General features: G+C 52.2%; 3 protein-coding genes and 1 long non-coding RNA gene across 7 annotated transcripts; 3 read left to right on the top strand and 1 right to left on the bottom strand.

The window, feature by feature from the left end:
• Positions 1–6,456: 6,456 nt before the first annotated feature.
• LOC138842334 (uncharacterized) lies at positions 6,457–15,819 on the bottom strand. The gene is made up of 3 exons (XR_011376737.1): positions 14,892–15,819; positions 11,291–11,402; positions 6,457–7,886 (listed from the first exon to the last, which is right to left on the bottom strand). It is a non-coding gene; the product is annotated as an uncharacterized lncRNA (long non-coding RNA).
• MAPK3 (mitogen-activated protein kinase 3) lies at positions 8,764–15,976 on the top strand. Of its 4 annotated transcripts, XM_060285093.1 has the most exons (10): positions 8,764–8,791; positions 9,068–9,152; positions 10,214–10,396; positions 12,225–12,414; positions 12,586–12,702; positions 13,002–13,116; positions 13,503–13,634; positions 13,795–13,904; positions 14,000–14,154; positions 15,010–15,976. In XM_060285093.1, exons 1-9 carry the CDS (start codon positions 8,779–8,781, stop codon positions 14,120–14,122), a joined length of 1,068 nt encoding a protein of 355 aa, XP_060141076.1. In that variant the 5' UTR covers positions 8,764–8,778; the 3' UTR covers positions 14,123–14,154; positions 15,010–15,976. The 4 variants fall into 4 exon arrangements, with proteins under 4 accessions (XP_060141076.1, XP_030727546.2, XP_060141075.1 ...); XM_030871686.2 differs by lacking the exon at positions 8,764–8,791 and having other exon boundaries at positions 8,963–9,152; XM_060285092.2 differs by lacking the exons at positions 8,764–8,791; positions 15,010–15,976 and adding an exon at positions 14,592–14,979 and having other exon boundaries at positions 8,963–9,152.
• A 5-nt stretch (positions 15,977–15,981) lies between these two features.
• On the top strand, positions 15,982–21,848 carry GDPD3 (glycerophosphodiester phosphodiesterase domain containing 3). Its single transcript, XM_030871682.3, has 10 exons — positions 15,982–16,419; positions 16,684–16,726; positions 16,962–17,097; positions 17,190–17,235; positions 17,398–17,516; positions 17,596–17,685; positions 18,005–18,138; positions 19,700–19,759; positions 19,860–19,911; positions 21,659–21,848. Exons 1-10 carry the CDS (start codon positions 16,236–16,238, stop codon positions 21,794–21,796), a joined length of 1,002 nt encoding a protein of 333 aa, XP_030727542.1. The 5' UTR covers positions 15,982–16,235; the 3' UTR covers positions 21,797–21,848.
• Positions 21,849–23,109: 1,261 nt separating this feature from the next.
• On the top strand, positions 23,110–26,834 carry YPEL3 (yippee like 3). The gene is made up of 5 exons (XM_030871689.3): positions 23,110–23,273; positions 23,950–24,132; positions 24,238–24,281; positions 24,493–24,601; positions 26,337–26,834. The coding sequence occupies exons 2-5, from the start codon at positions 24,016–24,018 to the stop codon at positions 26,424–26,426; spliced, it is 360 nt and encodes a 119-aa protein (XP_030727549.1). The 5' UTR covers positions 23,110–23,273; positions 23,950–24,015; the 3' UTR covers positions 26,427–26,834.
• The last annotated feature ends 277 nt before the right edge of the window (positions 26,835–27,111 follow it).

The raw sequence follows: 27,111 nt of genomic DNA, 5'->3' as shown, positions 1-27,111 counted from the left end.
AAGAAATTGAAACCTTCATGCACTGCTGGTGGTAATGTTAAACGGTGCAGCCACCATGGAAAAGAGTTTGGCAGTTCCTCAAAAGTTTAAACAGAGTTACCGTATGATGCAGCAACTCTACACCTAGATATATACCCAAGAGAACAGAAGACATATGTTCACACAAAAACTTGTACACAAAAGTTCACAGCAGCATTATGCATAATAGTCGAAAGTGGAAACAATCCAAACGTCCACCAACTGATGAATAGATATATAAACGTGGTATCTGCATACAATGAAATGTTATTAAGGCATAAAATGAGAATGAAGTACTGACATATGACAAACCCTGGGTGAATCTTGAAAACATGCTAAGGAAAAGAAGCCAGATGCAAAAAGGCCACATATTCTATGGTTCTATGTATATGAAATGTTCAGAATAAGCAAATCCATAGAGACAGAAGGAATTAATTGTTGCCAGGCTGCAGGGTTGGGGGAATGGGCAGTAACTACTAATGGGTATGGGCTTTCTTTGGGGGGTAATTAAAATGTTCTGGAATTAGATAGTGGTGATGGTGGCACAACCTTGTAAATATACTGAAAACCACTGAATTGTACACTTTAAAATAGTGAATTTTGTGAGTTCCCTGGTGGCTTAGTGGTTAGGATTCAGCACTTTCACTGCCGTGGTCTGGGGTTCAGTTCCTGGTTGGGGAACTGAGATCCTGCAAGCCGTGGCCAAAATTTAAAAAAAAAAAAAGGGTGAATTTTATGGTATATGAATTATATCTCAGTTCAAAAGTTGAATATTAGTATGCACAACGTAATTTAATCTAAAAATATACTAAGCATGAGAAGTCAAACATAAACACTATTTTGTGATTTCATTTATATGAAATCCTAGAAAAGGCAAAATTAAAGTAACAGAAAGTAGATCAATCATTGCCTGGAAGAGAGAATCACTGGAAGGGGGCTTTTTTTTTTTTTTTAAGTCTTTTGGCTGCACCACGGGCATATGGGATCTTATTACCTCACCAGGGATCGAACCCATGCCCCCTGCATTGGAAGCGCAGAGTCTTAACCGCTAGACCTCCAGGAAGTCCCTAGAAAGGAGCTTTTTAGTTTGAAGAAATTGTTCTATATCCTGATTGAGGTGACTGTTACATAATTGTACTGAATGACCAAAATTCATCAAGGCTGTATATGTAAAATGGGTGGATTTTATTGATTGTAATTAATATCTTAATTTTAAAAACAACAAAAATTTGATGTCAGCTTAGGGCGTTACCTCTTATGATAAGAGACATATAACGTCTATATATCTTTTGCAGTTTTTAAGGCCTCCATATTTAAAAATCTCTAGAGGCTTCCCTGGTGGCGCAGTGGTTGAGAATCTGCCTGCCAGTGCTGGGGACCTGGGTTCGATCCCTGGTCTGGGAAGATCCCACATGCCATGGAACAACTAAGCCCTTGTGCCACAACTACTGAGCCCGCATGCCGCAACTACTGAAGCCTGCACACCTAGAGCCCGTGCTCTGCAACAAGAGAAGCCACCACAATGAGAAGCCCGCACGCTGCAACAAAGAGTAGCCCCTGCTCACCACAACTAGAGAAAGCCCGCGTGCAGCAACGAAGACCCAACACAGACAAAAATAAATAAATAAAATTTATTAAAAAAAAAATCTCTAAAACTTTACTGTACCTAACTTTGTGAAGTAGACAGAATCAATTTATGATCCCATATTTGGATTTGATAAAACTAAAGTTTAGAAAAGTTATGCCACCCACCCAGGTTCACATATTAAAAGCATTTAAATCTCAGCCTTCCTATGAAGTAAGTACTATATCCTCTTTTTCAGATGAGAAAACTGAGGAAGAAGTTAAACAACTGATTAGCGGTGACAGGATTCAAACTCCAGCAGTTTGATTCCAGGACCTGAATTTTTGTTTTGCATTGTTTTTTGATTTTTTTTAAATTAAAGGAAAGCAAAATGACACGAGTCAAGTAATATACATCTGCAGGCTGAATATGGCCTTGAGTTACCTGTTTACAGCCTCCAGTGAAGAATCAGATAGACAGGTGTTTGAGTCCCAGGCCTGACACTTATCACAGGTATGGTCTCCAGCGAGTCACCCAAGCTTTCCGCCCCAGCTTTCCCATGTGTGAAAAGAAGATGACATCTGTTTCACAAGGCTTGTGTGAATATCAAATAAGATCATGTGCCCTCAAAAATCTAGCACTTGGGAGGCACTCAGTTTTCCCCTTCAGTGTAGCCATTGCCTACCTGGCCCTAAGGTACTCAATTTCATTGTGTGTTGAAATAAAATAACCCAAGCCTCTGCAGTTAATAGGATTATAGCTCATCTCTCTGCAGTTCTGGAAAGTGAATTCACGGAGGCAGAAAGAGAAGGGAACTTGCAGTCCCCACACTTCTAATTACTGTGTTCTACCACTTCACAAGTGAATCTCTGACAAACTGTGCTAAGTCCCATTAAAGAAAAGAACACTGTGAGGAGGCATATGAGGTTCAGGGAAAGTCTCTGTGTGGAAGAGAATAAAATATTGGACCAATACAAGGGAAGCAATACTCCTACTATACTCCCACTGGTCAGACTACATATAGAAAATGGTATTCTATTTTGGGTTTTGCATTTTTAACAGGAACACAGTCAACCCTGAGCTCATACAGAAAAGTGCACCATCCCAGCTGACAAACGGTGTGGAGACCATTCCATAAATACTCAATTCTCTCTTTCAACAAATATTTATTGAGTGCAAAACACATCTTGGTACTGAAGAGGGTTGCAAAGTAAAGACACCATCATTACAGCCTTCAAGAAATTCTACCATCTAGGAGGAAGGGCAAGATGAGCACATAAATAAATATAATACACATTTGACATTTGCTCTAAGACATAAGAGCTGCAGATGTGGCACACGTAGCCGGAGGATACCAGGAAACACTTCATCCTGGAAATGGAAAGGATTCCTTTTATTGAAAAACCTGCATAACGGGCAACCCAAATAACAGAGATTGCATGAGCAAAGGTACAGAAGCAGGCATGTGTATGGCATGCAAGCCATTGAGAAATTCAGTTTTCCTAGAGAGAAATGTTCATCTAGGAAATGAGCCTGAGAAAGGTAAGATTTGGATCAAAGGAAGTAGGGCCTTGGATGTTGGTAAGGAATTTGGACTTAATTTGGTAGTTAAGGGAGGAATGAAGAATCTCTAAAGAGAAACATTGTAATGACACTGTTATTTTGCCTGTCCAGCACTCTCTGAGGATAGCACACCAATTTTCATTGGGAAAACCATCCCTCCCCCAGACCAGTTCATGTCATGCAAGTAGAGATAACTAAATCCCCAGTTCTACATTGATTGGTTCAGGGATTTGCACAGGCTCCAAACAGAGCCAATAACCAATGGGAGTCAAATCTGGCATTTTTGTTACAAGGAGACAGAAAGACAGAGATGAGCCTCTCCCTTGCTGGAGTTACTGGAAAAAACATCAGATATGAATCTGGACCTGCTGGCAGCCATCTTGCCACCATGAAAGGAACCACCAGAGAATGGAAACAATTCAGAAGAAAGCAGAGGTCAGAGGTGGGACCAAAGTACTGATGACGTTGTTTAAGTCCCTGGAGCCAACGGTGCCTTAACATCTACCTCTAAATTTTTCAGTAAGTAAACCCATAAATTTCCTTTCTTGTTTAAGTGGGTTTGAGCTGATCTTTAGCCACTTGTTACTGAAAGATTCCTGCTTCATACACACCTTATAAGCGCTTGTGTTTTAGGCGTATCTGAGGAGGAAGAAGACTGAAGAAAAGGAGGCTAGTTAGTACAATAGTAGTAGCATCACACAATAGTAGAGGCAAAGTGAAAGGAGGAACCACAAGGAAACATCAGACACACTCTCCCAAAGTGTCAAGGTCAAGAAGGACAAAAAAAAAAAAAAAAAGACTAAGGAACTATTCCAGATTAAAGGAAATTGAGTGATAACAACTAAATGCAACCTGTGATCCTGAACTAGAAAATGGACATTATGGGGACAGGTGGCTGAAAAAGACCTGTAGATTAACTCTGTTCATGTTAATGTCTTGATTTTAATTATTGTACTGTGTTTATTTAAAATGTTAACATTTAGGGAGTGTTGATGAAGGGTATACAGAAATTTTTTGAACTATTTCTGCAACTTTTTGCTAAGTGCTGAAGTTAGTTAAAGAGTTAGAAAGTAAAAGAATAAAAACATGAAATGAGGGTTTTTAAAAATATTTATTTATTTATTTGGCTGCGCCGGGTCTTAGCTGTGGCATGTGGGATCTGGTTCCCTGACCAGGAATGGAAACTTGGCGCACTGTATTGGGAGCGTGGAGTCTTAGCCACTGGACCACCAGGGAAGTCCCTGAAATTAGGGTTTGATCGATGGTGGAAGAGATGGCTTTGGGAAATATTGTGATAATAAAATGACAAGGAGTTGGCTAGACGTGGAGAGAAATGGAAAATGAGAAAATAACAGGGTTCAACTCTGAGAGAATGGTGATTGTCCTGAAACAGAGTCTGTAAGAGAAGCAGGTTTGGGAGTAAAACGGATGACTTTCATTGGACATCCTAAATTTTCTATATCAGCTTGTCTCCCGGTGAATATGTCTATCAAACACTGAAATTTTGGAACTGGAACTTGGATGAAAGGCAATGGCTAAGGAGAGATTTAACATAAAGGAAAAACTTGACATCACAGGAGTATGATATGACTAAGAGAGAGACATCAAGAAAGAAGGCCGGTGAGGACAGCCCAGGCAAGGAGCCCAGTGGGGGCAGGCAGAGCTGACCACCAAGATTTCAGAGAAGGGATCAGCTGAAGAATGCTTATACCAGGGGAGAGATGTTTAGACCCAGCTAATCTCTCATATATGAAGGAGTGTCACAAGAAAATTATAATGAGGTTTTTTTGGGATTTAAAAAAGAGATCAGTATTTAAATCTTCATAAATTATTCATTGTGTTCTGACCCCTATTCCTGTACATTTGCTCCTTTCTCGGTTTGTGCTGGTGAGCTGAGTTAGCTGAAAGGGGATTGTTCATTTGTGTTCTTCCAATGTGACTCGTTTGTATTACCCTGAGCAAATCACCAACTGGCCTCTCTTGTGACCTTGACATCACAAAGAGATAAGAGCTGGTTTAAGACTTAGTCTGGGTTGGGACTTCCCTGGTGGTCCAGTGGTTAAGGCTCCATGCTTCTACTGCAGGGGGCGAGGGTTCGATCCCTGGTCGGGAAACTAAGATTCTGCATGCTGTGTGGTGTGGTCAAAAAGAAAAAAAAAAGGACTTAAAAAGACTTAGTCTGGGTAGATGCAGAGGCTGTGGAGGTACTGCACTACCTGACAGAGGAAATGGTTCTAAAGTTCCTTCCAACTCCGTAGTTCAGCGAGCTGCTGCTTATTTTTTTTCTGTTAAATGTTTATAGTATCTACTTCACATGGCTGCTATGAGGATGACAGGAGATAAAGTGCATAAAAGTGCCTAGCACAGGGAATTCCCTGGCCGTTCAGCGGGTAGGACTTGGTGATCTCACTGCCAGGAACCCGGGTTGGATCCATGGTCGGGGAACTAAGATCCTGCAAGCTGTGCAGCAAGCCAAAAAATAAAAACAGAAAGAAAAAAGTGGAGTATTGAAGTCTCCAACTATTAAAAAAATAAGTGTCTGGCACAGAATAGATGTTCAGTCTCTCTTAGTTGAATATGAATTTATGAAATAGACTAAGAAATCCCAATCCAATCTATAAGGAAGGAAGTACCAACCCCAGCCACTAGAGGGGGCTCTCAGTCACACGCCTTCAAATGAGGCTCAGATACAGCTGAGGTGGCAGGCACCCCTCCGGATACACCAGCCTTTCCCATGCCGGGAAACTCACTCCTACTCAGGAAACCTGGCTCCACGCTCAACTCCATGGTGTTTTCCCTGAGTCACTATATTCTCCCATAGTTGCAAAATGATCTGGCAAAAGTCCCTGAAAGGCTTTTACTGCTTACTGAGTAATATCCAAACTCCTTGCCGGAATCGGAGGCCTTCCTCAACCTGGCCCCAACCTACCTCTCCAGCCTAAACTCCCCTTAACTGCAGCCACACGGGACAAATCATGCTCCTGCCTCTATGGGTGGTTCTTGCTGCTCCTTCTTCTTGATGCCTTTCCTCCATACTGTCCTTCTGAAACCCTACTTCTTTTTCAGAGAGGCAGATGCTACCTCCTCCATTATTCCCTCCTCACTTCTCTAGAGTGATCTTACATCTATATATCACATATATTACATCCATCTATCCTGTATTAAATTGATTTCTGTATGTGCATCTTTTTTTAATTAATTAATTAATTTTATTTATTTATTTATTTTTTGGCTGCGTTGGGTCTTTGTTGCTGCGCATGGGTTTTCTCTCGTTGCCACGGGGCTCCTCTTCGTTGCAGTGCGCGGGGTTCTCATTGCAGTGGCTTCTCTTGTTGCGGAGCACGGGCTCTAGGCGTGCTGGCTTCAGTAGTTGTGGCACACAGGCTCAGTAGTTGCGGCTCGAGGGCCCTAGAGCGCAGGCTCAGTAGTTTTGGCGCATGGGCTTAGTTGCTCCATGGCATGTGGGATCTTCCTGGAGGACCAGGGCTCGAACCCATGTCCCCTGCATTGGCAGGCGGATTCTTTTCTTTTTTTCTTAACATCTTTCTTGGAGTGTAATTGCTTTCGGCAGGAGGATTCTTAACCACTGTGCCACTAGGGAAGTCCTATCATTTCTTTTTAACATTAGAAATTCGATGAGTAGAGAGGCCAGTGTGTAATCTGTCCAGGATAACATAGCAAGTGGCAAAAATGGGATTCTAATCCAGGCAATCTGACACCAGAGAGCTCTTGCTCTTCACCACTAATTCACACTATACAGTAATCTTTTATCAGCCCTAGTGCCTAGCTCAGAGCTTTGCACACAGTACCATTAAATAGCTTATCAAATGAATAACTAAAAAAAAAAAAAAGGATCTAATTAGCACCTCTTGTTTTTAAAATTATTTATTTTTGGTTGTGTTGGGTCTTCGTTGCTGCGCGCAGGCTTTCTCTCCGTGCGGCGAGCGGGGGCTATTCTTCGTTGCGGTGCGCGGGCGTCTCATTGCGGTGGTTCTCCTGTTGCGGATCATGTGCTCTAGGCGTGCATGCTTCAGTAGCTGTGGCGCACGGACTTCAGTAGCTGTGGTACATGGACTTAGTTTCTCCGCGGCATGTGGGATCTTCCCAGATCAGGGCTCAAACAGTGTCCCCTGCATTGGCACGCAGATTCTTAACCACTGCGCCACCAGGGAAGTCCTAATTAGCACCTCTTGAACCTTCACTGACTTGTGGGTTATTGGGAACCAGCAACTTGGTCTCAATCTGAATTAGAGCCTCACCATAGATCTAATTATGAGTAATTTCAGAATCATAATTACAGTTCTATTTTGTCTCTTGATCTTTAATGCATACAAGGACCTACTCCCAGCTTCTAAGGAAGACAAAAACAACATTACTTAAGCCTAGGAGGTGTGTTTCTGTGAAGGTCCCAGCTCACATTTTCACTGTGAAGTGAGGGAGATGGACTGGATGGTCTCTGAGGGCCCTCTCTTCAGTTTTAACAGACTATGATTCCAGGAGACAGAATGAAATGAAAAAGAGCATCTACTTATGTGTCAGAAGATACCATGTTGAGTCTCAGCTCCCCAACTCTCAGGTTTCCCATTCTGTAAGAGTCGATTCATCCATTCAAAAATTTCTGAGGAGGGGCTTCCCCGGTGGCGCAGTGGTTCGTGCCCCGGTCCGGGAAGATCCCACATGCCGCGGAGTGGCTGGGCCCGTGAGCCATGGCCGTTGAGCCTGCGCGTCCAGAGCCTGTACACTGCAACGGAAGAGGCCACAACAGTGAGAGGCCCGCGTATTGCAAAAAAAAAAAAAAAAACTTTCTGAGGGTCTGAGCTTGAGTGTAGGGGTGGGGGATACAGCGATGAACAAGACAGACATGGCTCCTGCTCATCCAGCTCAGAAAAGCAGATGACATCTGCACTGTGGGGTTGTCCTGATGAAGAAACTGAAGTGGACCAAGTACTGTGTAAAGTCTAGTACAGAATCAAAAGATGACGATCTTGACAGGATTGCCAAACCCAACTACAACAAAAACGTTAGCTATCTTGCTGTTTTTCAGAAAAATCTAATAGTATATTTTCACCAAACCCGGTCAACGCAGCTCTCTCACCTCTCCCCTGCTCTCCATGTAAGGATAGGCTGGGAGTATCTGTCCTCAGGATACAGGCACAGCCTGGTTGCTGAGGCCAGGTCCCTAGCCCACTCAGATAGGCCTCCTTCTGAAAGCCATTACGCTGGGAGTCTGGAAGCCTGGGTTTTCCAGCTCTCAAGTCACCTTGTCCAGCTCAGGTTTCAGTTTCCTCATCTGTGAAAAGCACGCCACATCTGTGAGGCATCCATCTCCCACCGCCACTGTGAAATACGCATTGGATCACTTAGCATCGGGCCTGGCTCCGGGAGGCCAAACTCCAGAGGGCTGGTGAGGGTTCCCTTAAGGTTCCATCTCGAGGCCCGGGCCACTCCTCCGGCTGAGTGGGGCTGGCGGGGGCAGCGGGGCCACGTGGCCCGGTCTTGGTCCCCGGTCCAGCACTCATTTGCTGGGTGGCTCTGGGTGAGGTCATCGGGCGGCCCTACTGGTCTGCATTCGGGGGGAGGGTCTGGACAGTCTCAAGATGGTCCTGGGGAGCTTCTAAGGTTGACTGGAGTAGATGGAGCCGACAGGTGCCAAGGACCAGGTTCCTTAAGCTGGGCGCGGGGTGGTGGGTCACGTGACGGGGACGGGCAGGGGCGGGGCCTGGAGCGCCAGGCTCCGCGGGTGACAGGGCGGGCGGGAAGGGGCGGGGCCTCGGGCGGGGCCGCCGGGGGGAGGCAGGCGGGCGGGCGGGAGGGGAGGAGTGGAGATGGCGGCGGCGGCGGCGGCGGCGGCGGCTCAGGGGGGCGGGGGCGGGGAGCCCCGGGGAACTGACGGGGTCGGCCCGGGGGTCCCGGGGGAAGTAGAGATAGTAAAGGGGCAGCCGTTCGACGTGGGCCCGCGCTACACGCAGCTGCAGTACATCGGCGAGGGCGCGTATGGCATGGTCAGGTGAGGGGCGTTCTGGGGGCGGGGGCGTCTTTGGGGAGGAGGCTCCGAGGGAGGGGGCAGGGAGGGTTGCTGAGAGCTCTCTGGGCCTTGGGGACTCTTAGCATCCTGAAGAAGCTGAGGCTTCAGGAGGCTGGGGAGCGTCCCAGGGAGAGGGCCTTTGAGTGCTTTCTGGGGGAGGGGGCGCTGCGTAAAATCTAAGGAGAGGGGGCTTGGGAGCTTTGAACCCACCATTCTGTAATAAAGGGAGGGGCATCTGAGTATGTGTGGGGGAGCTGTGGGGGCCTTGGGGACCCTATAGACACGGGGTGAGGAGAAGAGAATAAGTCTTCTTGGGGAGGTAATATCCTTAGTGAAGAAGGAGTGAAGGACCCTTCACTGGGGAGAGGATGCCTTGGAACCCCCCCTCAGTGAGGCTGGTCAAGGAGCTTGGGAGAAAAGAGCGGAGCTCAGGGCTAGGCAGGGTGGGGTGGGGATTTGGGCCTGGGGCCAGGGACCCAGTGAGCAATGAGGGGTCCAGGAATGCCTTCCTGCAACTTTTAGGAGGGGTCTGTGAGTTCTCCCAGCCCCACTGGGTGCTCTGGGCCTTTGTTCATCTGGGAATAACTCTGCTGCCCAGGAACCTCCCCCTGACACCCACCCCTGCCCTGCCTACCCCTTCTCTCCAGTCCCTCCTATGATTCCCTCCTTCTCACTGTATTTACCTCACTGTACGTCCTCCACACCTCCCAACCCCTGGACCTGCCTTGGGTTGAGGGAGCCCATCCTAGGAAGGGGAGGATGAGGGGTCAGGGCAACTAGAATGGAAAGGGTTGAGGAGAGGGGAAGTCAGTGATCGGTCAGTCTCTTCCTCTGTTTGTGAAGTCACTGAAGGGCTGCCTGGCTGGTCCCCAGCTTTCTCCCTGGAGATCCCAGGCCTTCACAGCAGGAAGGAACCAGCATTGTTTATGACTGGCCAGAGCCTCTCCTGCTCCCTCCCCTCCCTGCCAAGACCTGGGTGGGGCCACCGGGCCTGGACTCCCCCTTTCGTAAGGCCATGCCAACAACATCTCTGGCCCTCTCAGCTCAGCTTACGACCACGTGCGCAAGACTCGAGTGGCCATCAAGAAAATCAGCCCCTTTGAGCATCAGACCTACTGCCAGCGTACGTTGCGAGAGATCCAGATCTTGCTGCGCTTCCGCCACGAGAACGTCATCGGCATCCGAGACATTCTGCGGGCACCCACCCTGGAAGCCATGAGGGATGTGTATCCTTCACCTTGGCCAGATGGCTGGCCAGGCACAGCCTCAGAGCTGGGCTGGGTGACTGTTGGCTTGTTTTCTGTTTCCTTCTTCCCTACCACCCTCCAAAACAAACCCAGTAAAAGAAACTTTCCAGCAGTAAAGAGGCCACAGAGTGTAAGAGGACGACGGGGAGGCCTCAGATGAGTCCTGGCCTGCTGCAACCAGGCAGTATGGCCCTGGGCAAGTCTGTTCTCTGAGTTCTGCCTCAGTAGGGGGCTGGGCAAGATGGTCTCTATGGGAGCTTTGTCTTCTGACATCTGCAGTTCTCTGATGAGATCCAGCCTCTGCCCACAGTCAGTTTTTTTGTTTAACAGACGGTGATTCTTTCTCCTCTGGGTCCTCAGACTGGAAGGAAGGCAGGAAGGAAGAAAACTGCCCTTTTTGGAGGGGCTACTATGAGTCTGGTGCAGTGCAAGCCGAGTGCTTTGACATTTCTTATTCTAACTCCCAACTGCCCTATAAGATGGGTCTCATCAGCTCCATTTCAAAGATGAAGCAACTGAGACTCAGAAAGCCTCAATAAAATCAAGTGCTTCTGTTGCTACCTCCTCCTCTCCCCCAGATGAGAACCTGTCCTCTCTCTGGGACTTCCCACTCAGAGCCCCACCCCAATCCCCTGTGGACTTGCACCTTGCCCCGGGAGGGACAGCCTTGCCTTTGCTGCCCTCCCCCCATATTGCTTTCCTAGTTTGTTGTCCACTTCCTGCCTGGCTCAGTGAGCAGCTTATAACGCCCATCACCTCTCCCCTGCCCCACCCACCCCAGCCAGTTCCAGTCCTCCACCCAAGAGTGAGGATTAGTATCGCACCGTTTGCAGCTTCCACCACAAACCGAGGGCAGGAAATCTCCACACTCACCCCCAGCTTGCCGTGTGACCTTAACCAGGTCACTGCATCGTGTCGGGCCTCCTCATCTTTAAAACAGCAGGGTTGGTCCAGGTGTTCTCAGAAGGCCCTTTGGAGGCTGATTCTGAAAGACAGCCCTAATTTAGTCTTCTAGAAACAAAGCACATGACATTTATTTGTTTATTTATGTGTAGTCTTTTTATCTTAGAATATAAAAGGACATTTACTCCTCTGTCTTTGGATGTATGGCCAAGCACCCTGAGTGGGAGCGTGCAATGGGGAGTTTCTCCTCATCGTCTTGCACAAACCATTCCCATAACGCAGGCATTTATTTTTAAGCAAACATTTATTGCATGCCAGATGGTGTTCATACATTATCTCATTTAACCTTCTCAAGAGCCATGTGGCTCAGGCTTTTATAACAGCAGTACTAGTTCATGTTCGCCGAGCACTTACAACATGCCAGGCACTGGGCTGGCTGCTCTGCATGGGTCATCTCTCTGCGAATCTTCACAACCACTTTCTAGAGAACAATTTGTCCCCTTACTTTACAGATGAGGAAGTAGAGGTGCAGACAGGTTGAGGCCACAAAGCCAATGAGCAGGGCAGTGGGGATTCAGACACTGGCAGGTGAACTCCAGAGTTACTGCTCTTAAATGGGACATTCTCCTGCTTCCCACAGTTGAGTAGCCCTATTCTCCCAGTAGGGAAACTGAGGCCACAGAACTGAAGTGCTTTGGTCAGGGTCCCTGGCTGAGATCCGGCAGAGGCCTTGAGCCCGACTGCTAAGTATGGGCCTTGCCCAGCTCATGATATGAGTTGGCAGATCTGTTGAGTCCCAGGGGCATCAGCTGGAGGGATATGAAGCCTGTTGACCAAAGGCTCTTCTTCTTAACCAAGTGCCTCTCGCTGCCCCCATCTGGGGGGTCTCTGGCACCAACCTCAGCTACATTGTGCAAGACCTGATGGAGACAGACCTGTACAAGTTGCTTAAAAGCCAGCAGCTGAGCAACGACCACATCTGCTACTTCCTCTACCAAATCCTGCGGGGCCTCAAGTATATCCATTCCGCCAACGTGCTCCACCGGGATTTAAAGCCCTCCAACCTGCTCATCAACACCACCTGCGACCTGAAGGTCAGAGCGTTGAGGGCCGGTCTCCTCCCACCCCTGGGGTCTCAGGCTTGCAGGGCACGGGAGGAGAGTATCGCAAGCAAAGGGAACAGCATGGGCAGAGACGCGGTGATATGATTACTTGGGCCCAGGAGGCCTTGAGCACTGAGCTCAGTAGCCTGGCTTGCCTTCCAGATCTGTGATTTTGGTCTTGCCCGGATTGCCGATCCTGAGCACGACCACACTGGCTTTCTGACGGAATACGTGGCTACACGCTGGTACCGGGCCCCAGAGATCATGCTTAACTCCAAGGTAGGGGGGCCACCCACCCCTGAAGGGAAGGGGCTGTGTCCCACAAAGCCCTGGAGCCTCCTCTAAGCCAGGCAGTGATCCCCGTGATGCAGGAAGTCTCCCCCCAGGCCTTGTCACATTATGCTGGTCCTTGGGCTCTGGAAAGACACTGTGGATTAGCTCCTCTGGGCCTCTGCCCTCTGCCTCCCTGGCTGGTGTTGAACCTAGGTCGGGGGTTGTGGGCAGGCGCAAACATCAGGGTTGGCTCAATAACAGGTTGAGGCTGGCCCAGGAGCCCACCACTTTCTCCTCCTCCCCAGGGCTACACCAAGTCCATCGACATCTGGTCTGTGGGCTGCATTCTGGCTGAGATGCTCTCCAACCGGCCCATCTTCCCGGGCAAGCACTACCTGGACCAGCTCAACCACATTCTGGGTGAGGGGGGACTGGCCAGCTGAGTGGGAGGGAGATTTCACTTATTGGAGGTGAGATTTCTTTAGGATCAGGGTCAGTGAGTCTGTGGGAGTCAGGTCAGGGGCACGACCATGTGTGGGGCCCCTACAGCATTTCACAATAGTTCACTGAGGTATAGATACCGTCCCCATTTGGTAGATGGGAACAGTAAGGCTACGTACACCCCATGCTTAGGAAGTGCTAGGGCCTGGATTTGAACCTAGGGCTGCCCGAATCCAGACCCCTTGCTCTTCACCACCATAGTACTGGCTGGTGGCCTGGAGCAGGTTGGTGGAGGCTCTTGTTCCTGGCGCCTTCTGTTCCCAGAAGGGAGAGATTGCTCACCAAGTCACCTGCTTTACCTACAGGTATCCTGGGCTCCCCCTCCCAGGAGGACCTGAATTGTATCATCAACATGAAGGCCCGAAACTACCTACAGTCTCTACCCTCCAAGACCAAGGTGGCCTGGGCCAAGCTTTTTCCCAAGTCGGACCCCAAAGGTGAGAGAGACTTGGGGGCTGGTGTGTGATAAAAACCGGGTGTAGAAGAAGGTACATGGGCCCAGTAGCTACCTGGGCCTCTGGACACAGAGAAGGAAAGCAATGCTTCTGGGAGCTCCTCTGACCTTCCCTTTGACCCCTGACACCTGCGCTTCCCTAGCTCTTGACCTGCTGGACCGGATGTTGACCTTTAACCCTAACAAACGGATCACAGTGGAAGAAGCACTGGCTCACCCCTACCTGGAGCAGTACTACGACCCAACAGATGAGGTGGGCCAGCCACCAGCAGCAGGGCTGGCAGGTAGGTGGATGGGTGGGCATCCCTCAGCCCCTGTCCTGAGCCTCCCCACTTCTTTGCCACCCAGCCAGTGGCCGAGGAACCTTTCACCTTCGACATGGAGCTGGATGATCTACCCAAGGAGCGGCTGAAGGAGCTCATCTTCCAGGAGACAGCCCGTTTCCAGCCTGGGGTGCTGGAGGCCCCCTAACCTGGACAGATGCCTCTGCTCCCTGGGGCCTGGTGAGTGCTCCCCACCACCCACGCACAGATTCCCCCTGAGAGCAGGGTGCCCAGCGTGCCTCCACGCAGTCACAAGCTTGCTCACGTCCCTGAGCCACGTGTACGGTGGCAACAGAAGGGCCAGAGCCTGCCTCAGCCGCAGACCCGTGGTCGCCCAGCCCCACATGTCTCCCACCTGTCAACACCCTGCACACTCCAGCCCCAGGTCACTGAGGGCCCCCTCTCACCCATCTGAGGAACAGAGCCAGGCTTTGGCTCCCCCAGGATGGGCAGAGAGGCAGGTGGGGCAGTAATTGCTTTGGGAGGAGCCGGCAGCATCCGGCCTGACCCACATGCCAGGCTTTTTCACACCTGGTGTCCAGGTCAGCAGTTCCCATACCTTTGGGGGACCCGGCTGGGGCTACCGCCACCCACACTGCTCTCTGTTCCTCCTCTAGTTTCCTCTCTGTCTCTGGCCAGCTGTGGCCTGATAGCAGCAAGGCAGACACACCTGGGTTCAAAGCCCGCCTCTGATTCTCCATAAGGGCTGTGTGATATTGTGCAAGACACCTCACCTTTCTGCAGCTCAGTTTCCTGGACACAGTCCTGATAATGAGAGCGAACACCTCCCGAGCACCCAGCATTGTTGTAAGAGATTTGCATGGATTAACTCACTTAGTCCTTATAGCAGTACCTTGAAATGGGTACTAATGTCATCCGCATTCACAGATAAGGAAACCCAGCCGCATCACACTCACCGTAAGGCAGGAGTAGAGGCCAGGCTGTGAGGACGAAATGAGGGAAGTGGAGGTCGGGGCTCTGGCAGGTCCGCTCACGTGTGCTAATGGTTCCTTTCCTGCCTGCCTTTTTGTTTAGGCCCTGCCTCCTGCCTGCCCCTCCCCTGCCGGACTGTTAGAAAATGGACTCTGTGCCCAGCCCAGACCCCAACAGCCCAGGTCGAGGCAGAGGGCAGGCCTGGCCACCTCCCTTTGCTTTGCTCAGGCATCCTGCTTCAGGCAGGCCAACGCGCCCTCCCCCCTCACCTGAGGACCCGAGGGGCTCAGGTGGCCCCAAAGCAAATTCCCCTCTGCTGTTCTGCCACCGTCTGCCCGGCTCTCCCAGTCTCTGGTAGTTCTGGAATTCAAGGGCTCTGGCTGCCCCGGGACCTACTGAGGGGCAGTGGGGGAGGGACATGGAGGACACTTGAGTGGGGACTCAGGGCCAGCCCTGCCCCACTCAGCCCATTAAAACCCCACCCCATTTTCCCTGAAGGAACATTCCTAAGGCTCAAGGACTAGTGTCCCTGAGGAGCAGACCTAAACCCTCCCCCACAAAGCTGCCACATCTAACGTCCCCGCTGCTTCTGTGTGTGGGTGAACAGAAGTGGAGGCGGGGGCACGTGGAGAGCCCAGTGCCCCTGCCCACCCCGTGCCTGTATCTAATATATAAATATAGAGGTGTGTCTATGGATGGCCCTGGCTCTGTCTGTGTTCGCCGATGCCCTGACCATAATCCTTGCTGCTTTGAGGACTGAGTCTCCAGCCCCGCTGCTTCCCACCTGTGGCTTTACCTGGAGTGGCGGCCTTTGGCTCCCCCGCTGGCCAGGGTTGAGGCTGGGAGTGTAAGGAGTTCCAGACTCCTAGACGGAGTGGGGTCAGTCTCCCCCTTAGTCACTATTCTGTCCCCACCCTAATGGCTTCCTGTCTTATCTGGCTGGGGGTGATTCTGGAGTGACTCAGGGACACACTATACACCCCCGGCTTCTCTGGAAATGGCAAGGGGTGGCATGTTACATACCCTGGGCGCACATACCAGTGGGAAGGGGGAGTGTTGTAGCAGAGCTGGTGGGGGGCGGGGGGGGGACTTGATTCCCCAGTGTGGCCACGGAGAGAGGCATTCTGGGGTGTGTGAAGGGCCTGGGGGTACGCGGGCCAGAGCTGCCTGGCCTCTACTCCTGCCTCTACCCCAACCCCAGCTGAGCCCTGCAGTCTGGCCTCAGGCCAGAAGCAGGCTCAGCAGGTCCCAAGGGGTGTGGTGGCAGCCGGTGGCGGAGCCAGCCTACATCAGCCAGGCAGTCAGCGAGGCAACACAGACCATCGGGAATGGCTCAGCTTGCGGCTGCCGGGGCCTGGAGCAGCGGCGCGACCATGAGCTCTCTGCTCTACTACACCCTGCCCGCCCTGAGCAGCTATGTCATGCTCTCCATCTTCTTCCTGCGCCGACCTCGCCTGCTGCATACGCCGTGGGTTTCAGCCTTCTGTCCCCGCCTGGGGGCCCACCGGGGAGGTGAGCTGGGCTGGGGTAGACGGGGTGGGAGCTTCTGAGGATGGAGTGAGGATAGCAAGGCAGGTGCCAGGGTGGACAGCAGAGAGGGGTAGGTCCAAAGGGCAGGATGTTAAAGGAGGGCAGAGTTCGAGGTGGGCGGAGAGCCAGGTGGCAGGGCAGGATGTGGAACAGGGAAGAAGAGGCTGCTCAACCCGGCCTGCCTGGGGCTGATGAGGCAGGGGGCGGGGCCGGGCCGCAGGAACCCACCTTGGATGCCCCACACAGGATCTGGAGAGCGCCTGGAGAACACCATGGAGGCCATGGAAAAGTGAGTCCACCTGCCTGGCCAAGCTTCTGGGTAAGGTTGTGCCAGCTATGCGAGGCGTGACGCTAAGGGGCGCCGTTCACTTCCTGCTCTGGGTGACTGGAGCCCCCTGGAGTCGTGCAGGGCACAGCCTGCACATCCGGCCAGAACTGCCTCACGTTCCCCTAAACATCCCCACCGCCCTGCTGTCTGGTGCATCCCCCATCCCTCGGCCACTCACTGACCTTCGCTCCCATAGCGCCGTGGCCCAGAGAGCCGACCTCCTGGAGCTCGACTGCCAGCTGACTCGGGATGGCGTGGTGGTGGTGTCACACGACAAGAGCCTGTCCCGCCAGTCAGGCGTGAATAGGGATGTGGGCAGCCTGGACTTTGAGGTGGGCCTTGCCCCAGCACCCCAACCGTGCCCAGAGAACCACCGTGCCTCCACGCGTGACTCCTGGTGACATGCTCCCTGCTCTCCCTATAGGAGCTGCCCCTCTACAAGGAAGAGCTGGAGGTTTACTTCTCGCCGGGTGAGCGTGTGGGCTGTCAGCGCCGGGCTGAGCCAGCTGGAGTGGGGTCACGGCCTCAACCTCCTGCCCTCTTTTCCCCTTTGGGACCCACGCCCTCCCCCCGGGCTTGCAGCCCCCCACCCCAGCAATCCTTCTCTGATCCTTCTTCCCACAACCCCTCAGGCCACTTTGCACACGGGTCAGACAGGCACATGGTGCGTCTGGAGGACGTGTTCCGGAGCTTTCCGCGGATGCCCATAAGCGTGGAGGTCAAAGAGCAAAATGAAGAGCTCATTCGCAAGGTGGTGCTGTGGGCAGGGGTGGGCGAGGGCCCAGGGCTGGATGGAGGCCTGACTCCCCATCACCTCCTCCCCCTCCCAGATAGCGGGCCTGGTGAGGCACTATGAACGCGATGAAATCACCATCTGGGCCTCGGAGAAGAGCTCAGTCATGAAGAAGTGCAAGGCCGCTGTGAGTCCCTTACCCCTCCCTGCGCCCACTGCCCCTCCCAAACGGGCTTAGGCCAGAGGGGTCTGGGGGTTCTGCAGGAGCCCTGAGCAGGGTTTCCAGGGGTGGGATTTGGAGAGCGGGGGAGGTGGGGAAGGTGTGTGAGCAAAGGCATGCCAGAGGGACAGAAGCGGGCTCTGGGCTTGGAACGCTGGGCCAAGATGTGGCTTTGATCCTGCAGGTAGTAGGGTTTCCTGAATGTTGAAAACTGTGCAGCCCAAGCCTCCTCTCCGCTCCCACAGGAGCAGACTGATCCCCTTTCTCACTTCCCCTTGGCTTCCAGAACCCTGAGATGCCCACCGCCTTCACAATAAGCCGAGGATTCTGGGTGCTGCTGCTCTATTACCTGGGGCTGCTGCCCTTCATCTCGATCCCTGAGAGGTTCCTCATCTCTTTCCTGCCCACCATCATCAACAGGTACCTACAGGGTCCCCGTCTCCCTTCCTCATTCTCCCCCAGACTTCTGTCCTCAAAAACAGCCCCCTCCACCTTACACTGGAAACTAAAACAACATTGTTAATCAATTATGCTGCAACATAAAATTAAAAGTTTAAAAAAAAAAACACCCCCCACTTCAAACCCCCTTGTGCAGGGTCCCGTGTGGAGCAGGAGATCCAGTGTCCCCAGCTCCCTGGCTACCCTCAAGGATAATCTCCCATCCGGGGTCCTTTGAAGACAGTGGTCTCACCAAGCATTCATGAATACTAAGGGGGACACGAACCCCCTGAAATCCTATGCAAATGTGCGTTGATGTGGGTGGAGTTTTAGGACAAGGGTTCATTTGTTCATCTAGTCATCCAACAAAGAGTTATTGAATGCCTACTCTGTTTCAGGTGCACTTACACTAGTAAATAAGACCAATGTGGGTGGGGAGAGGCCCTTCACGAGCTTACAGTCTGGGTGGGAAGACAAATATTTATTAATTACAGCATCACTCTCATTCTCAAACAGAAAGGCAAGCATTTTCCTGCTTGGGGACAAGGATTAACAAAGTAACAGCTGGGCAAAGTATCAGGAATTTGGATACTTCACCAGCTCTCAGGCCGGGACCCTCCCTTTGCCTTCTGAGACCTCCTCTGTGGCGGCCCCAGTGCTTTCTGCTCCCCTCTGTCGTCCTGAGGGAAGCTCCCAGCCAACCCCCAGCATCCCTTGCCACAAAGAGATCGTTATACTACAAACTTGGTGTACCTAACTTTTTTTACGGGTTTTGCAAGGTGTTTTCACATCCTTTAGTTTATTTGAGCCTTACCTTGCAGCACCCTCAGGAGATAACAGGAATCATGACCCCCATGGAGAATCTGAGGCTCAGAGAGGTTCTGTAATTTGCCCAAGGTCACACAGCAGAGCCTGCCCTGGGACACTGTGAAAGCCTCTAAGGTCACCCCGGGACTTCCCTGGAGGTCCAGTGGTTAGGACTCCACTCTTCCACTGCAGGGGGCACAGGTTCAGTCCCTGGTCAGGGAACTAAGATGCCGCATGCCTCACAGCGCAGCCAAACAAAACACGACAATAACAACAAAAAATTCATCATTAAAAAAACATAAATAAAGTCACTCTGGAGTGGAACAATTAGGGACAAGTAGCCGACCGAATAAAATGCTGTCTGGTCTCAGGAAGTTGGTCAGGCCTAACCAGGAGGACCTCCAGCTGCGTATACAGTTTGGGAATCAAGCTGGGTCCTGGCCCTGGCCCCACCATGGATTTGCTGTGTGACCTCGGGCAAGTCACTTTAGTTCTCCAAGACTCAGTTTCTTCTTCTGTAAAACGGTGAGGGGAGGGGCACACCCTCAAAGCATGGAGTCAAGGATACCGGAGTAGGAAGTCACTGAGCAATGGGTGACTTGTTCCTCTGGGCAGCCGCAAAGGTTCTTCTAGAGGGAGTAGGGTTATACGGGTTGGGGGGCGGTCACTACCACCCCCACCCCACCTGTGACAGAGAGAGACCCAAGGGGCTGACCACGACACCACCTCTCCACAGGACCTACTTCCCATTTTCCTGCTCTGGGCTGAATCAGCTGGCGGCTGTGGTTTCCAAATGGTGAGATGGGCGAGAAGGCTAGGTGGAGGGATCCCACAGAGACCCGCCCTTCTCCTTAGTCCCCTCTCATCACAGCCTTTGCTACCCCGCCCCCCACCAGGCTCATCATGAGGAAAAGTCTGATCCAACACCTGGAGCAGCGAGGGGTGCAGGTGAGCAAGTGGGTTGTTCACAGTGTGGGCCCAGCACGACATTCCAGTCACAGCCCTTTTATTAACTGGCTGGGTCACTTGGACAGATCACCTTCTGAGTCTCAGTTTCTTCATCTGTAAAATGGGGATAATGATATACTTAATTCTTCTGGATATGTAGCCGATACTTAGTAAGGGCTTGATAAAGGCTAGCCGTTACGATAATGATGATATATTGAACTGTCCTGATCCCTGATGAGAGGGGCTGGGAAGAGACCAGAAAAGGGGAAGACCAGCCCAGGCCACCCCCACCCCACTCCAACCTACCGAGCATCAGCTCTGACCAGGTCATTTAATTAGCAAACCTTTGTTGGGAACTGACTGTGTTGAGAACACAGTTCCAGGCACTGTGGTCCCGGGGAAGGAGCAGGGAGCTTACCAGCAGGGGCAGAGGATGGGGAAAAGCAGGCATCGCAGGGGCAGCCAGTCGACAGAAAGGAAGAAGAGTGCTGTGGTCTGTGGGGTCAGAGAAGGCCTTCTAGAAGCAGTGAGGAGCCGGCTGGCAGGGAGGGGAAAGGGAGAGCATCTCAGCAGGAGGCTCAGCATGTGGGAAGGTCATGAGAAGCAAGAGGCCAGCAGAGGAACTGAGAGGGGTCCCACCAGGCTGCAGTTTGGAGGAAGTGGCACCAGGGGAGCTGGAGAAGGCAGGAGAGGCTGCAGCAGGCAGCCTGTGAACCTCAGTAAGGAACCTGGACTTCAGCCCAAAGGAGAGGGAAGCTTTTGAGGGCCTTAAGCAGGCGAGAGACCTGATTCAATTAAGCCTTGTCGAGTGAGGGTCACTCTGGCCACCACGTGGAGAAGGGATTGTGGGGGCCAGTGTGGAAGCAGAGTCTCACTAGGCGCCTGATGCTGCCACTGACAGGACTGAGGCTTAGGTGGCAGCAGCAGGGATGGATGGAAGGGTTAAGTCACAGACAGGCCGGACTCGGCCACTGATTGGATGTTGGGGTGAGCAAGGCATGGGGATGACATAGCTCTTTCAGGTCAGGCCTCCTGCTCCACGGTCTTCCTCGTAACACTGGGAGGATAGACCATCACTCTCATTTGTGAAATTAAGAAACTGAGATGTCCAGCCAGTGACTTAGCCCAGGGTACAAATACCAGCTCAGCCTACTTCAGTGCCCACAGGAGAGGACTCAGAAGGCAGGGAAGATGTAGAGCAGCAGGATATGGGCAGGCTGGGAGGCAGGCTGGGAGGCAGGCTGGCAAACATTCCACTACCAGCTGTCCCAGGGGGAAAGAAACCCCTTGATTTGAACATGAGGTAATTTCCCTGCTGTATATACTCCCACCTTGGCTAATTTCAGGCTATCAACATGAATTCACAGAACAGAGTTGGGAAGAGATGTGTGGTGTGGCAGCACACCATTATATACTATTTCCGTCTTATACATTCGATAGATGTAGATAACCTCCAGAACATGGGTAACAGTAAAATGTGGTAAAATAATTAGGAAGTGATGAGTTTTGAGTATTTATTACCTTTGTTTTTAATATAATTTATTGAATTGTATGTTTATGTAATGTAATACTTAATAATGGCTGTATTTAATAACCAGTTTTCAAAATTCCTGAAAATGTGACAGTCAGCTCCAGCATAGCACTGCTGGGAGGTCTCCACAGAGGAGGAGAGCTCCCAGCATCTGGATACAAGGGGAAGCACTAGGTAAAGTTGTTGGGAAACTACAAGCCCCTCCCTCCCCACTAGGTGGTATTTTGGTGCCTTAATGAAGAGTCAGATTTTGAAGTGGCCTTCCGCCTGGGGGCCACCGGCGTCATAACTGATTACCCGACAGCCCTGAGGCGCTACCTGGACAACCATGGACCACCTGCCCCGGCCTCCTAACCCAGAGGTGCTCGCCCTCTCCTCTATTTCTCTTCCCCAATAAATGTATTCTTTTCAGTCACGTCTTTGTGCTTGGGGAGTCGGGGAAGGTGTGAGGGGTTATAAGACTACAAAGATGGCAGCTTGTGGCAGAAGAGGCCAGCTGAGGGCTAGAGTCTGAGGCCCTAACCACCCTGACCCACTGGTTCTACCACATTCCAGACCCAGAGTAATGCCACACCCTGTGCCAACCTGGCCTCCACTCTCCTCAGGAATGTCCCTTGCAAGGCCCCCTGCCCCTTCAGAGCCACAGACAATGGTTCCATTCTCCTGAGGACATTAAGAGCCCCAAGCACACAGCAAGAGACTTGCCTTCCCCTGTAAGCCACATCACCTGGCTTCAGAGGATGGGCATGGCTGGCCCATCTGCTACCTCAGCCATTCCAACCTTCCATTACCAGGTGTCCCACTCCAGAAGCTTCTCGAATTCCTCAACCCTCGTTAGCCCTCCTACCTTATTCATTTAATGAATCACATATTTCACAAAGAAGTTATTAACTATAGGCCAGGCTGGGTACTGGGGCCAGTGCAGGGAACAAGACAAGCCTAGCATGGCAGGCACGTGTTTAAATGGACATTGTCATTTTCAACCCAGTTCAGAGGTGAGAGGGAAAGACACCTAACCCAGCCTGGATGGGCAGGACATCAGGAGACTGCCAGGAGGAGGTGATGCACAACAGTAGGAATCGGCTTGTTCTGAGGCTCTGGCTCCCAGGGTTCTAACACGGATGGATACCTTTAGCTCTTCCCATCCAAGAACCTGGCCCTGATGCTGTGGCAAGAACCATGGAATCGGGCCAAAGTGAGAATCTCAGCTTTACCTCTTATCAGCTGGATAAGCTTTGGAGAGCTGCTAGACCTCTGTGGACCTCAGTTTCCCGGTAAAATGGGAACAATAGCAGAAGCTGCCTCCTAGGATTGCTGTGGGGATTAAGGGAGTGGGGCACGGGCGGTGGGTAAACGCAGATAATTATGACTATTATTTCCCGGGGTCGTGCTTCCAGACACCATCTCCTTCCTAACCCTACGTCAGGTCAGGTACCTCAGATTCTCGTCCCTTCGAGGACCGCGGGAGGAAAAGGGGGCTACCAGGCCCCGGCCGTGGGGCCGGCCGCCTGGGTTTCGGGCCGCAGCCGCATTTCCGGGCCGGCCTGAGCCAGGAGCGGGGGGGGAAGGGCAGGCCAGGCCTGCGCTGGCCGCTGTGTGACGCGCCCCCTCATTTGCATACTGCACGCCGATTGGCCACAGCGGCCGCCGGGACCAGAGGCTGTCCCCCTCCCCCTCCCGCCGCAGCGGCGGCAGCAGCTGGTCTCGGTGTAAACAAGTCGCGGAGGCTGCGAACCCGGGCCGGGGTGGGGGGGACGGCGCCCACCAGGAGCGCCCCCCACTCGCAGGCCAGGCCACCCCGGCGGACTGGACCCCCGCGCGCCCAGGCGAGGTGAGGCCCGCAAAGTCAGGGTTGCGCGTCGCCCCGCGCCCCCGCGGCGAGCACTGCCCCCTTCCCCCCCTCCCCCGGCGCCCGCCCCTCGTCCCCGCGCCCCAGGTGAGCCCCAGGGTCTCAGGTAAGGCTCCGCGATGCAGGTAAGATCCCCTCGGCATAAACAAGGCCTCAGCGCCCCCAGGTAAGAGCCCGTCCCCTCCCAGGTGACCCTCCACCTTCACTGAGGCCTCCTGCCTTCTCCAGGAGGGTGAGGCATCCTCTCCCCAGGTGAACTCCCTGTGCCTCAAGTGAAGTCGTCCCCACCTCCGGCAGTTCAGCTGAGGTCTTAAGGACCATACAATTCCTAACCCCCTCCATGTTCCCCCTAAACGGAGAACTGACAGCTCTTCCACTCTAGAACCCCTTCCTCCAGCTTCAGTTGCCAGGTCAGCGGGGGTGAGGCTGAAGGTAGGTGGGTGACTCATCTTGGGCTCCTCCTAGCCTCAGTTTCCCCATTGATGCAACTTGAGCACTCCTCAGTGAGTCAAAACTCAGATAGCTCTGGCCCCTGGAGAGGCTGCTGGCTCTGGGGAGAGGAGAAAGCAGCCAAGTGTGACAGAGAGAGTCCCCGTGGTCCAGGGCATGCCTGCATGTGTGTGGCCCGGGTCCTGACAGCCCACTCCCTCCGCTGCAGGCACTGGGCTCCCTCTGCTCCCCGTGGGCCGCTCCCCGCGTGGGGCCACTGCCCCTGGCCCCCGCCATGGTGCGGATTTCAAAGCCCAAGACGTTTCAGGCCTACTTGGATGATTGTCACCGGAGGTATAGCTGTGCCCACTGCCGTGCTCACCTGGCCAACCACGACGACCTCATCTCCAAGGTAACCAGGTCACAGCTGGGGCTGGACTGGGAGGCTAGAGGGGCTGCCTGGCAGCTCCCCATCAAGATCCCTGACATCCTCTCCTTTGTCCCTCCCACCCTTTAGTCCTTCCAGGGTAGTCAGGGGCGTGCCTACCTCTTCAACTCTGTGTGAGTATTCAATCTCCCTTTCTTTCCCTGACCTCTGTTGTGACTTGTGACCCCTGGCATCATACTGAGACTCTCAGAGTCCCCTGGTTTGGGCAGGAAGCTTTGATCGCCTTTCTTTTGGATGCTAAGGACAGACACAGTAGGATACAAGCTAGAGGCGGGCTTTGTGATGGTGGGGACCCTCCCTGGGACTGCCCCCGTGTCCCCACAGGGTGAACGTGGGCTGCGGGCCAGCCGAGGAGCGGGTGCTGCTGACAGGCCTCCATGCTGTTGCTGACATCCACTGCGAAAACTGCAAGACCACTTTGGGCTGGAAATATGTGAGTCAGTGACCTCAGACCCCAGGGTAGCCTTTGACCTGACCTCATATCACTTCCTCCTCACAGCAGTCATCTGGTAGTGTTTCAGGGTGTATAGGCCCAGTTCACCCAAGTCAAACTGTCTTTTCATCCCCAGACCATGTTCTCTTCTCTCACATCCTGCAAGGGCTTTTAGAATTTTTCTCTTAACTCGTCCTTCTCCTCACAGGCACAAACATTCCCATTTTAGAGATGAGGATATATAATGAGAATTACCATTTATTGAATGCTTATGTGCCAGGCACTGTTATGTACTTGGCATATCTTATCTCATTCACTCATTACAGCAATCCTGTAGGTAGTCTCTTATTATCTCCACTTTACAGAAGAAGAAAGGAAGGCCCAGCGATGTTAGGTAACTTCCCCAAGGTCACACAGCTGGTAAGTAACAGAATAGGGACCAGAATCCTCATTTTGTCTTTTTTTTTTTAACTCCAAACCGTTGACCCCCAGCTTCTGTTGCCATTCAGAGGATCAGAGAAGTTGCCCAAGACCCCACAGCAACATGGAGCTTGGGTCCATGAGCCTCCTTTTCCACTGCCCTCATTGCCACTGCTGTTGTTCAGGGTCTGATTTCACCACCCTGAGCATCATTTCCTTATCTGGCAGTGCAGGATAAAGCCACCACCTGGCACCCAAAATTGTTACGGGGATCAGATTAGATGTAGCAAAAGAAGATGCTCTTGGGAAACTGCAAGTGACAGGAATCCTCAGGCATCTCTTGGAGCTGTGGTGCCTCTGTGAGGTGGATGCCCCAGGCAGAGACAGAACCGTGACCTGAGTTCACCCCTGGCCCTGCCACAGATTTGCTTTGTGTCCCTGGACAGGTGGTTTGGCCTCTCTGGACCTCAGTAAAATAAAGAAGTAGCCTGATCCAGAGGTCAAAAACTCAAGTGCTTGCAGGGCCAAGCAGATGCTGTGGATCTGCAAAAGGGGCAACATAGATCTGGAGAGGGGGTCAGTCTGGCAAACTGGAATGAGCATGGCCTGCCCCGTATTTTACTGTTTGAAAGTTATTTTTATTAAACTCTCTGTTGGCCAAACAAAACACATGTATAGGCCAAAAATGGCCCTCAGGCTACCAGTTTGTAATCCCTAGATCTTTTATTTATCTATTATTATTTTTAAAATTGATTAATTTTTGGCTGCATTGGGTCTTCGTTGCTGTGCACGGGCTTTTCTCTAGTTGCGGCGAGGGCGGGCTAATCTTTGTTGCAGTGCGTGGGCTTCTCATTGCGGTGGCTTCACTTGTTGCGGAGCAAGGGCTCTAGGCTCGCGGGCTCCAGAGCGCAGGCTCAGTAGTTGTGGCACACGGGCTTAGTTGCTCCGTGGCATGTGGGATCTTCCTGGACCAGAGCTCGAACTCGTGTCCCCTGCATTGGCGGGCGGATTCTTAACCACTGTGCCACCAGGGAAGTCCATCCCTGGATCTTTTAGAACCTTCCATATCCTCTCTGTTGGAGCCAACATTAGTACTTAAAAAGTACCTAGGATTCAGAGAGTTCTGTCTGTCCCCTATTAGTGAGAAACCTGGCCCTGCCATTTACCAGCTTTGTGTCTGTGGGCAGGTGGCTTGGTTTCTCTGGTTGACAGTTTCTTCATATGTAAAATGAGGCCAATCATATCCACTCCCCAACCCCTATTCCTTTTGGTAAGGCCCTAGCTCCAGGGATGACAGCCTCTCCCCTCCTTTCAGGAACAGGCCTTCGAGAGCAGCCAGAAGTACAAAGAGGGGAAGTACATCATTGAACTCAACCACATGATCAAAGACAATGGCTGGGACTGACCCCTGCTCCTGATGCATGTGGCTCCAGCCCTGTCTGGCCGCCAGGGGGCGCCACTGGCTTCCCTTCACCCGAACGGAGCTCTGGACCATCAGGGCCTCTGCAGAGGAAGGATCCAGCTCCTGTACATATATTTTATTGCATGCACTGTGACCTTGGGGGGAGATCAGAAGGTGGACAATGTGGACGACACCCCCGCACCTCCCTGCGATCTGGCTGGCTTGGATCTCATTTTTAACCCCTTCCTGCCCCGCCTGCCCTATAGATATGGCCTGTGTGCTTCTCTCTTGGCCCCAGTGCACCATCTGCCCTGTGAAATTCTCCTCCCACCGGGCACCTCTTACCCCACACGTGTCTGCTCCCCTTGTTCTGTAGCGTTTGTACATAATAAAACCATGGAGTGGAGACAGCCCCAGGCTCACGTGGAATCCGGGAAGGGGGGGACTTAAATGCAGATGCCTGCTTCTATAGACTTGTTCCTTTTTGAGTCCCAGAAACATGGGGTGGTAGGCACGGCGGTCAAAGCTGGGAGCCTTCGCTCCTGGGGCTCAGCTACCTTCTCTAGCACCGGGGGCGGATCTCACTGCAGGTGGAGATTCCCGCGCCCACTCTAGCTCGCTAGGCCTTGACCTCAGCTGATCTGCATCTTCTCAGCCTAAACGTTTTGACGCCGCCTAGGGGCAGCTC

The sequence above is a fragment of the Globicephala melas genome, chromosome 15 (assembly GCF_963455315.2).
Source record: "Globicephala melas chromosome 15, mGloMel1.2, whole genome shotgun sequence".
NCBI classification, from domain to species: Eukaryota; Metazoa; Chordata; class Mammalia; order Artiodactyla; family Delphinidae; genus Globicephala; species Globicephala melas.
Note: the sequence above shows the minus strand (reverse complement) of the source record. Positions and strands in the feature narration are given on the sequence as shown.